The following is a 12,094-nucleotide window of genomic DNA, read 5'->3' as shown; positions in this document are numbered from 1 at the left end:
TGAAGTCATGAAAAGTCAGAGTACAGCATCTCTGATATATATTCAGTATAAATGTTTTTTAATTACCATGGTTGAAAACATTTTCACTGGAACTTACATGTTCATTGACACATTATCATAGCTATCATAGTACATTGAAACCATTGCCATGTTGCTCTCCTCATTAGACTGTGAGTTTGAAGGCAAGAACTGAATTTCTTTATCCCTAGATTCTGGCCCAGTGACTAGTATAAAGTCCTAGCTAAATGAATATTCATTGAATGAATGAACAAACACCATGGGTACCTCTTTCCACAGAGTAAACTATTTAGGATATTTCATTTATAATACTAAATCTCCAGGATTCACATTTCAGGCTGACTTAACACCTTACAAGATTTCTAAATTGATATTACTAAGCTAAAAATGTGCTATTTCTTAAAGACTTCAGTATCCCCAATTACTTTTCCTGTTTATCCTCAAAGTATAGTTTATCAATTTGCATAGAGAAGGTTATACAGTAACAGATGTGATTGTGAGGTTTAAAGTAAGTTTTTGGGTATACAAAAATGTGTAAATTAATGTTTTGAAGCAACACATTAATTATGAAATTAATATATATTGAGAATATATAATGCTCTGCCCTTCAATGATTAGGACTTCAATACATTTGACTGACTCAAGGAACACAGTTGGAGGCATCAGAATATGTAATGAGTGCCTGAATGAAGGAATAGGTAGGACCTGGTAGATTGCAGGGCTTCATTAATAGTGGTTAACTTTGTTAACAGTGGTTTGGCATTACATGGATTCTTTTCTTCAGATTCAGTATGAACAGAGGCTAGAGGAGCAGGAGCAGCTACTTGCCTGTAAATTGAAGGAAGCACCCCAGAACCAACGTGACAAATCCAGGGTTAAAGCACTAGAGAAGGAACTCGATGACATTAAGGAAGCCCATCAAATCACTGTAAGAAACCTTGAAGCTGAAATAGACACGCTTAAACATCAAAATGCTGAATTGGAACTCAAGAAAAATGATAAAGATGATAAAGATTTCCAGTCTATAGAATTCCAGGTGGAACAGGCTCATGCTAAAGCTAAACTGGTAAGACTCAATGAGGAGCTGGCTGCAAAGGGGAGAGAAATACAAGACCTTTCGAAAACTGTGGAGAGGCTTCAGAAGGAGAGGAGAATGATGCTATCTAAGCAGAATTCTAAGGGAAGGGAGGACATGGCCGCAAAAAGGGTGAAGAAAGATGTTCTGCATCCAGGTAAAGGAAATGTTAACTCCTTCCCTGGAACCCTGAATAGCAAGCTTTACCAACCACATACTTTTACTGATTCCCATGTTTCAGAGGTTTTACAAGAAAACAGCAGATTGAAAAATGAACTGGAGAAATTAATTGTGGAGAGAAATGAGCTGAAAATGAAATCTGAAGTAGCTATGAACCAATTTGAGAATTCCATAAAAAGGTAAAATGTGAATTTGTAAATATATGGGGACATAAAAACATAAAAGTTTAAAAATTATAAGATGCATTTCTTCTAGATAATTAGTTTAACCCTGAACTGAATTCATAACCAAATTTTAAGAAATGGGTTATACATTGCTAAGCATAGATCTGTTTCAGAGTAGAATCCTGTACCTGTTGGAAGCCCAGATTCTGAGAACCTGAATCTTCATGTCAACCCAAGCAGTGATTTTGATCTGACTAGTCTTTCTGCATATATCCAAATGGTATCAATAAGCTGGCCATTGGGCCTTCTTGAAAATGAGTATCATTTTTTACTATCACCATAGGCAGATTGCTGTTGACATTCTAAGAGGAAACAGTCCTTTTCCCAAAATAACTTCAAATTAATCTTGTGATCACATCGTTCATGCCTTGAAGAACTTTTACAGTCATCCCTTTTCATCTCAAAATTTCCAAGTACTTAATTCCTGTTTTTCCTCTGAGCCTTTTAACATGCTTTTTCATCTGATGAAACCAAATTCTTTTCCTCTTTGTGTTTCTTGTACCAGTTTTCCACAAGTAGCCTCTTCTTTTATTTCCACCTCACTTCTTAAATATGGCTGTCATCCTCACTATTCTTTTAAACCTGGTCAGTTAATTATGACCTTTCCCAGTCTAGTGGAGTTTTCTCCATTCTCATTTTCCTTGACATTGTCTATTATACTGCCTTTCCTGAAATGGTTTCCTCTCAATGTTCATGACTTGGCAGTTCTAACTAAAACATTTTTTCTGTTTCTTTTAACTGACTCCTGACTCCTCTTAATTCACCCCCCTCAAAAATCTGACTTTCTATGCCTAATTTGCTGAATTTCTTCCTGCCTTTTTTTTTTTTTTGCTTATTCATATTTCAAGTCCTACCTCTTTCCCAAATTATTCCTAGAGTTTCCTAGAAAATTTCCTGTTTCAACTCCAACTCCTATATAATTTATGTGCCAAGAAAGTACTAATCATAACACTGCCTTTGTAGCTCCTTGAGAACTGATATAAGATTATACTTCTTTTGCAGCCTGCAAACAATAATAGGTTTGATTTGAGGTTTAAAGTCTTGGGGTATATAAAATGTGTAAGTTAATGTTTATGAAGCAACATATTAATTATGAAATTATATAACATTATTGGAAATATATAATGTTCTGCCCTTCAAAGATTGGGACTTTAATAATACATTTGACTGACTCAAGGAACAGAGTTGGCAGCATCAGTATATGTAATAAGTGCCTGAATGGAGGAATAGATAGGTCTTGTAGAATGCAGGGCCTCTACTAGAAGAATGAGCATCGGAAGTGCCTACCGTGCTTATTGATGAATTGGCAGCCATGTCTCATTGAGTCATCATGGTAACCATATAGCTTCCAAATTGAAAATTTGTTTCTTTAGTCTTGAAAATGATTGTAGCAGTGAAGCTATTTGGAAAGAATCATATTCTTTCCTAGCAATAATTTAAAATGCAGGCTTTTCCTATACATTTTTCTGTACATAATTTAAAATTTTTTAGTACTGTTAATCTGTTTCTCTGAGTCTGAGAAGTATTAACCTTTCCTAGTCCCAGATTTAGGTGGTTTTGTATTACAGTTAATATTGGTATTTTAGATTTTTATGTTTTTAGAACCTTAATCAAACTGTTTCCATGAATAAATATTCACATAGTCAAATAAGCAACTGATATATTTGTTTATAGTTTGGGAACTGTCATATTAATAAGTATCAACAGCGATTTACTATCTGCTTTGATTACAGTCCTTTCACTTTTAAATAATATTCCAATAGGAGAGGAAATGGTTATCTATAAGAAATGTATCAACTCTTTAGTCATAACTTTACCATTTACTAAACTGCTTCTGAATACATAAATTTTGTCATGGAGACAAATAAATAGTGTCTCACACTTAATGGTCCAAAATAATTAGTTTCAGTTATCCTGTCCTAAGAATTATTATAAAAAATCATTTTATTCTCACAGCATACAGCTAGCCCAGAGTTATATGCATGGACCAAAAACTGGAGAATGTTTTCTTAGAGGCAATGCATTGGAGATTCTAAAGGGAACAACTGTGCTTATCCAAATAAGAATCTGGGCAAGAAATCTAAGTTTATCTTAAAAGATAAAATGACAGGCTCTTTGTTTTAAATCCAAATAGAACATTTAGAACCTTCATTTCCTTCAGGAAGTACAGCCCCAGGCTGGGGGTAGGACTCTAAGGTTCAACTCTGCTGGATTCAAACCCCTGCTCTGCAACTTACTTATCTGGGACCATAGATGCATCTGTCTTTACTAAATTAAAGTTTGCCCTTTAAAAATTCAGTAAATAATAGCGAGCTTATGGGGTGCTAGTAAGAGCTCACAGACATGTATAAGGCACGTAGCAAATACAGTAGATATTGGTGCCTCTCTCCCTTTGCTGCTTTAATTTCTAGGCTGCTTACACTATTTTTGTGCTAACTCTGAATTTGAGGCTGAAGAGCTGCTTTTATATGTGGTTTTCTTTCGTTTGCCCTAAAGGGTCAAGGAAGATACTGCGGCACACATTACATCTCTCAAAGCATCTCATCAGAGGGAAGTAGAGAAACTCCTTTGCCAAAACGCAGTAGAAAATTCTTCTTCCAAAGTAGCTGAACTAAATCGTAAAATAGCAACTCAAGAGGTAGATGACTTTATCAGACTTTGACTTTAATGTGATTTTCTTTTTTTAGTACTGCTAACAGAACATTAATTTGGAAATACTTTAATTGCGCTTTTTGAGGTTGGTGATAGAAATGGTAAATTAGTGTTGGCTTGATTGTATTTTTACATGAGAGAATGCCATTACCATGTGTTTAACAATTCTACTTTAAAGTAATACCTCTAAATAAGTGTTTTTACAGTTTTGTCCCTACATTTCTCAAGTAGATGCCCCTCTAAATAGATTATAATGAATGACTGAGGGATATGTCTAATATGATTGGACCTTAGTACCTGAACTTGAATGTTGAACCATCTCCCTCCACCCTTAAGTCCCAACTGACAAGTAATTGTCCTAGTCATTCCTCTTGCCTCGTTAGCTTTTATTCATTAAACAAATGATGATTTGAGGTCTATAGACATTTAGGCACTGGGGATAAAATAATGAACAGAGAGATATATACATCTCAAGCCATTATGAAGCATAGTCTTTAAGAATTGTGACAGGGTATGCTGATAGCTCATACACATTTCCTCAAATGTGTCTTCTGCTTTGGATACTATGTATGTCTCCTTGGAATACCTATGAATGTCTACTCTGTGGCCCATCTTCTGTGGTATTAGTAAGTTGGAAAAAAAAAACAGCATTAAAATAGAATTTACAACTTTCAAAAGGTGGATCTAAGGGAAAAAAAAATATGGCAGAATGTTAGCAGTAGGTAGTTCTAGTTAAAGAATATACAAATGTTCTTTTTGGTCTTCATCTTTTCTGTAGATTTTAATTTTACAAACAAGCTAAGGAGAAAAACTTCAGGAAGTAATTATCTCACTACTATCTCTCCCACCTATAATTATTTAATAGCATCTTAAATAAAAATAAATCCCTCAGTTGGGGAAGTTTGAATGTGGACTGGATATTAAATATTATGAAATTGTTGTAAATTTTCTTATGTATAAAAATGTCACTATGGTTTTGTGACAAAATACCCTTATAACAAGGAGATGCATGTTGAAAATTTCATTTGGAGTACTTAAGGGTGAAATGTAATTAGGTCTGTAATTTAATCTCAGGTAACTCAGAAATAAAGAACTTTGACTGTTTTTAATGCTTCAATGAATAGTATTTAAGTGCTTTTCAAAATAACCATTATACAGCCTAGCTTTCTCCCCCCCCATACAAGAAAGGTGTCAGTGGGCAGTATAAACATTATATCAAGTAATTATGTAGTAAGGAGGGGTCTGGGAGAGGTGGAAAAAGTAGTATCATTATGCCATAGTGCCATAAATTGTTATTTTCCTAAAATTTTAAATGTAATATTGAAATTTATGAGTTAAATGGAAGTCATTATAGTCTGATCATAACAACAATAACAGTGAAGCATTAGAGATAAATGATATGAATCTTTCCTAAGTTTTTGCAGTTACTTGATGGAAGAATTTATGTATTTCAGTTTCTTTGTCTCAAAATATGAGACTGACATTTATTTCACGTAGTATTAGGCTTGTGTTATCTTTATTTAGTCAATAGCTCTTTAATAAAAACTATTATTTGCTTAACAAAATATAAAGATAATATTAGCCACTTTCTTCAGATTGCTTAGACTTTATTTTAAAAGGTATTTTTCAGGCCTTCAGAAGAAAAGTACTAGAGATAAAAAAGCCAAGTAGTTACAGTTATTAATTTGTAATATATATGATACTTTATATTAAATGATGAAACAAGAAAATGAATCTATTCAATGAATTTAATTCATTCAATGAACTTAATTCCTATGACAATTTATTTCTAAGTTAGAACTTGGTAATTTTAAAATATTAGGATCCTTTTTACTTTTAGTACAAACAAAAGTCATTAGTTGGCTTTCTTATATTTTTCAAATAATATTCAAGAAAGAGCTTTATTAACATAGTACTTCTAACATAATTTCCTAGATACTGATAAAACATTTCCAAAATCAAGTTAAAGAGATGCAGGATAAACAAGAGTCTCTTGTTGTTTCTCAAGTTCGAGAAGAAATCCTACAGAAAGAGGTAAGAAATAACGAAAATATTGGGCTAACAAGCTTTTTCATAAATTTTTAACTTAAATGTCCAAGTAGATATAATTTGAAAATATCACATAAAGAAAATATTAACAACTTGTTTATGGAAAGTCTGCTTTCCCCAGATGAACCTCAAATATCAATTAAGTTATTTATATGTTTGCATTTGTTGATATTTTCTGGGTGGTGGGGAAATGTAATTGTTTGGTTCTTTTGTTTGATTATTTAGAAGGTAAAATTGGATGGTTAAAAGTCATTTCTGCATTAAGTACTAAGACAATTAATTTGGTTAAGAAATAGGTAAACCAATCATGACAGTGATGCTGGATCACCAATCATAATACCATTACAGGATATAAATATTTCTGAAAACTCACTATTTTTATTACTCTAAAATTCTTTTGATTTTAGAAAGTGTGAAAAAATAAGCTGTGTATTCTATTCTTTGAAGCATAAACTATTTTATTATTATTTAAGGATTTATTGAATCACAAAACATACAACTGATTACATTATGAAAATATTAATTAATGGAAAAGTATGCCATAATTACACAACTGTCAATTTAAAAATTTTTCTAATATTTGAAAGGCATTGTGCATTCTTTTTAATGTTTAAGATGTACATAAACCTTGTTGTATAAGCAGTAAGTTTACAGAACCTCACATACCTAAAGTACCATTTTTAGGAAAAGCAGTAAAACCAAGTATGTGTTCATGTTTGCAAGATAAAGATCAAGGTCAGTTTTAGTCAGGTTACAGTGTTCTCAGTTTAAGAATTGCTAAAATATTTGAAAATAGAAGAGCTGCAAATACATGATTTTCAAGCCTGTTTACTGGAAAATTTAAGTAAAGCACTTTATCTCTTGAATAATGGTCATGATAATCTGCCTTCTAATATGAAGTATATTTATAATAGTTATTGTAACAGGGCTAATTTATTCCCACCACTAATAACCTACAGAAGGCCCCCTTCCTGATGTCCTGTGTTGTTAGGAGGCAATTCTCAGGCTTGTGCAAATATGAACTATTCCCAGCCCTATATGAGCTCCAGGAATTGTTCAGGCTACTATTAACATTGGCTGCAAAACTGCCTCCTGGCAACAAACTAGGCAGTCATAGAGCTCATCTTGTTTACCTTCTCTCATGAAGCACAGTCTTGTAATGCTGTTAACCGGTGTTTGAAAATAGTTGCTTCATGTATTGTCTGGTTTTTCTGGTTGGTTAAGAAAGGGGTATAATTACTCCTGTCTCTTTTACTTTATTGTGCCACAGGTGAAAGCACACATACATTTTTAAATGGTGGTAAATTCTGTTTTGTTTTTTGACTGTTTGTTTCTTTAGATTTTTGTTAAGTTTTTTTAATTTAAATATACTTGGTATATAATATTATGTAAGTCTATTAGTTTAAGGTGTACAATATAGTGATTAAACACTTTTATACTTTACAATGTGATCACCCCACTAATTCTTGTAATCATCTGCCACTGTGCAGACTTATCACAGCATTATTATTATTATATTCCCCTTCACATTTTCACCCAGTCCCCCAACCCTTCCCCCTTTTGTTAACCATCCCTCTGGTATCTTTATATGAATCTGTTTTTGTTTTGTTTGTTTTGTTTTTTTAGATTCCACATATAAGTGAAACTATACAGTATTTTTCTTTCCCTGTTTGACTTATTTCACTTAGCATAATACTCTCTAGATGCATCCATGTTTTCTCAATGGCAAGATTTCATTCTTTTTTATGGCTGAATAATATTCCGTGTGTGTGTGTGTGTGTGTGTGTGTGTGTGTGTGTGTTCATATGCATACATATACACGCACACACACCACATCTTTATCCATTTATTTATTGATGAACAACTAGGTTGCTTCCATATCTTGGCTATTGTAAATGATCTTTTATTATCTTTTCAAATTAATGTTGTTTTCTTTGGATAATTATCCAGAATTGTTTGGTGGATGTTTTGCGGAATCGCCATATGGTTTTCCATAGTGGCTGCACCAATTTGCAATCCCACCGACAGTGTACAAAGGTTTCCTTTCTCTACATCCTTGCCAACACATATTGTTTATTGACTTTTTAATAATAGCCATTCTGACTGGTGTATGATGGTATCTTATTGTGGTTTTAATTTGCATTTCCCTAATGATTAGTGATGTTGAGCATCTTTTCATATGTCTGTTGGCCATCTGTATGTCTTCTTTAGAGAAATGTCTTTTCATGTCTTCTGCCCATATTTTGATCAGATTATTTTTTGTTGTTACTGAGTTGTGTGAGTTTTTTAATATATTTTGGTTATCGATTCCTCATCTGATATATCCTTTGCAAATATATTCTCCCATTCAATAAGTTGTCTTTTTGTTTTGTTTCCTTCACTGTGCAGAAGCTTTATAGTTTGATGAAGTCCCATTGTTTATTTTTCCTTTTGTTTTCCTTGCTCAAGGAAACCTATCCAAAAAGATATTATTTAGACTAATGACAAATGACAAAAAGTTTACTACATAAGTTTTCTTCTTGGTTTCAGGTCTTACATTTAAGTCTTTGATCCATTTTGAGTTTATTTTTGTGTATGGTATAAAAGAGGGGTCCACTTTAATTTTTTTTGCATGTATCCAGTCTTCTCAACACGACTTGTCGAAGAGACTTTCATTACTCTAGTATTGCCTATTCTTACCTCCTTTGTTATAGATTGTTAACTGTGTAAATGGGACTTATTCTGGGCTCTCTATTCTGATCTGTGTGTCTGTTTTTGTGTCAATACCATACAGTTTTGATTATTATAGCTTTGTAGAATAGTATGAAATCAGGGATCATGATACCTACAACTTTGTTCTTTCTCCACATTGCTTTTGCCAGCTTGGGTGGACTGGGCTGCAGGGTCGGGAATGGGGGCTTCCTGATATACACAGGGCTGCTCAGTGTGCTCTTGGGGCACTTTTGTTGTGCTCAGTTGCTTTAACTGTCTGTGATCAGAGCAGGGTCTAGGCAGGGTTGCTTTGCGTGCTTGCATCTCAATGCCCCACTAACTCCGCCTGCTCTTTCAGTGGGGCAGGCATGTGTGCACTTTGCTAGTTCTGTACTCATTGGTACCAGAGAACCTAGATGGTGCCCTCACCCTCTATCCATGTTCAGGGGAAACATAAACAGCACTCACTGGTTCCTACAGTCCTAGGTTCTTTCAACTCTCAGAGAGTTCTTGTGGTTCCCTGACCTTCTCTATGTGGCCCCTCTGTCTTGCTTATGTAGAAGTTGTTCATTTGGTTCATAGCTGTTTTTTAGGAGGAATTGCTCTAAATAGATGTACATTCATTGTATTCTTTAAAGGGAGTGAGCCTCCATGTACGCTGCCATCTTGGACCCACCTCCTAAAACTGCTTGTTTTCTTTGTTTGTTTTTTAACTAATTATGTAGAACTATTAGAAAACTTAGTGATCTCAAATTTTTCAACATAGTTCAAGTCATTGGGTAGTGAACCATCTCCCACTTAGCATGTTAATTCTGGAAACCCAAAAGGATGTTTCTATACTCTGCATTTTGTTCCATGACTTTGTTACCTAAAATGTTTTAAAACCTCATCTGTTTAAAATCATATCTGCTGCAATGGGGTGAAAACTTTATTGAGCCTCTAGTGTGTCTTCATTTAGTTGATGCTAACTTATATATTCCTCATGTATTTCTCAAATCGCTTTTTCTTTTTTATACTCTAATAAAAACAGTTAATTTTTCAAGTTTTAGCATTCGTCATAGATTTTCAGTTTTGTTTTTTTACTTCCTGCTTGACTCCAACAATCTGTTCCTTTATTTCTTTGCACCCTGAAGTTATAGAGCAAAGACTTAAATCTTTACTCAGACTCCCTAGAGACAACGGAGATGCTCGATGCTATTGTTTGTTTTCATGTTCTGCAGTTAGTATATGTATTTTACTAGTCATGGGTTCCTTTTCATCAATGGAATTTTTTCTTTTTTAGTGTGTGTGATTGTGATGTCTTTTTTAACCATTCATCTGTCAGTGGACACTTAAGTTGTTTCCACATCTTGGCTATTGTGAATAATGCTGCTATGAGCAAGGGGGTGCAGGTATCTCTTTATCATAGTGGGGTTTTTTTTCCTTCAGATATATTTCCACAAGTGGAAATGTTGGATCATGTGAGTTCTATTTTTAATTTCTTGAGGAACCTCCATACTGTTTTCCATAATGGCTGCACCAATTTGCAATCCCAAAAGTGAGAAAGGGCTCTGTTTTCTCCACATCCTCTCCAGTATGTTATCTCTTGTCTTTTTGATGATAGCCATTCTTATAGGCCTGAGGTAATATCACATTGCAGTTTTAATTCTCATTTCCATAATGATTAATAATTTTGAACATCTTTTCATATACATGTTGGCCATTCACATATTTTCTTTGGAAAACTGTTCAAGTCCTTTGCCCATTTTGCAATTGAATTATTTTGTTTTTTTGTTGTTGTTGTTGTCGTTATCATTGTTTGTTATTGAGTTGTATGAGTTCTTTATTGTGGATATTAACCCTTTATAAGATACGTTTTGTAAATTTTTTTTCATTTCATATTCTCTTGTTTCTTTTGCTGTGTAGAAGCTTTTCAATTTAATGTAGTCCTGCTTGTTTGTATTTTATTTTGTTGCTTGTGTTTTAGGTAATATTCTACATATTGTTGCCAAGACCTATGTCAAGATTTTTTTATATGTTTACTTCTAAGAGTCTTATGATTTCAGGTCGTACATCTAAGTCTTTAATTATTTATCATTAGTTTGTGTAAGTTTGTAAGATAGGGATCTAGTTTCATTCTTTTGCATGTGACTATCCAATTTTCCAAGCACCAATTATTGAGGAAACTGTCTTTTTCCCTTGTCAAATATTAGTTGACTGTATATGTGTGAGTTTATTTCTAGGCTCTCAATTTCGTTCCACTGGTCTGTGTCTGTTTTTAATTCTATTACCATACTGTTTTGATTACTATACCTTTATAACATAGCTTGAAATCAGGAAGTGTGGGCTGCCTCCTGCCTTTCTTTCTCAGGATTTTTTAATGACTATTTGGGGTCTTTTGTGGTTCCTTATGTTATAGGATTGTTTTTGTTTTTGTTTTTGTTTTGTTTTGTTTTTTATGACTGTAAAAAATGCTCTTGGAATTCTGGTAGGGACTGCATTAATATATAGATGACTTTGGGTAGTATGGCCATTTTAACAATATTAATTCTTCTAATTCATGCACATAGAATGCCTTTCCATTTATCTGTATCTACTTTAATTTCTATCAATATCTTATAGTTTTCAGTGTAGAGGTCTTCACCTCCTTGGTTAAATTCTTTTCTAACTATTGTTTTCAAAACTATTATAAATGGGATCATTTTCTTTATTTCTTTTTCAAATAATTCTTTTAGTATATGGAAACACTACTGATTTTTGTATGTTAATTTTGTATCCAACTTTATTGAATTCATTGAATAGATCTGGTTTTGTGTGTGTGTGTGTGTGTGTGTCTACTCTAGGATTTTCTATATATAAAACCATGTTATCTATAAATAGAGACAATTTTATTTTTTCTTTTCCAATCAAATGCCTTTTCTTTGTGTTTTTATTGCTGATTACTCTGATAAGGACTTCCAGTAATATGTTGAATAGTAGTGGTAAGAGTTGTCTTGTTCCTAATCTTAGAGGGAAAGCTTTTAACTTTCCACTGTAGAGTATTATGTTATCTGTAGGTTTTCGTATATGGTCTTTATTATGTTGTGGTACATTCCTTCCATACATAATTTGTTAAGAGTTTTAATTGCAAACAGATATTGAATTTTTTCAAATTCTCCTTTTGCATCTATTGAGATGATAGTATGATTTTTTTCATTGTATTAATGTGATGTATCACATTAATTGA

The 12,094-nt window shown here is 33.2% G+C and overlaps 1 protein-coding gene across 7 annotated transcripts in view; it reads left to right on the top strand.

The window, feature by feature from the left end:
• CEP162 (centrosomal protein 162) overlaps positions 1 to 12,094 on the top strand; it is a 79,921-nt gene that overhangs the window by 51,815 nt on the left and 16,012 nt on the right. For 6 of the 7 annotated variants that reach the window (XM_016158102.2, XM_016158103.2, XM_016158105.2 and 3 more), the window contains 3 exons: positions 803 to 1,452; positions 3,994 to 4,135; positions 6,085 to 6,183. In XM_016158102.2, coding sequence (XP_016013588.2) covers positions 803 to 1,452; positions 3,994 to 4,135; positions 6,085 to 6,183 — 891 coding nt within the window. The remainder of the gene's footprint in view (positions 1 to 802; positions 1,453 to 3,993; positions 4,136 to 6,084; positions 6,184 to 12,094) is intronic. The other variant, XM_016158106.2, reaches the window with a different exon arrangement.

The sequence above is a fragment of the Rousettus aegyptiacus genome, unplaced genomic scaffold (assembly GCF_014176215.1).
Source record: "Rousettus aegyptiacus isolate mRouAeg1 unplaced genomic scaffold, mRouAeg1.p scaffold_m13_p_1, whole genome shotgun sequence".
NCBI lineage: Eukaryota > Metazoa > Chordata > Mammalia > Chiroptera > Pteropodidae > Rousettus > Rousettus aegyptiacus.
The sequence above is the reverse complement of the archived record's forward strand: the minus strand, read 5'-3'. Positions and strand labels throughout refer to the sequence as shown.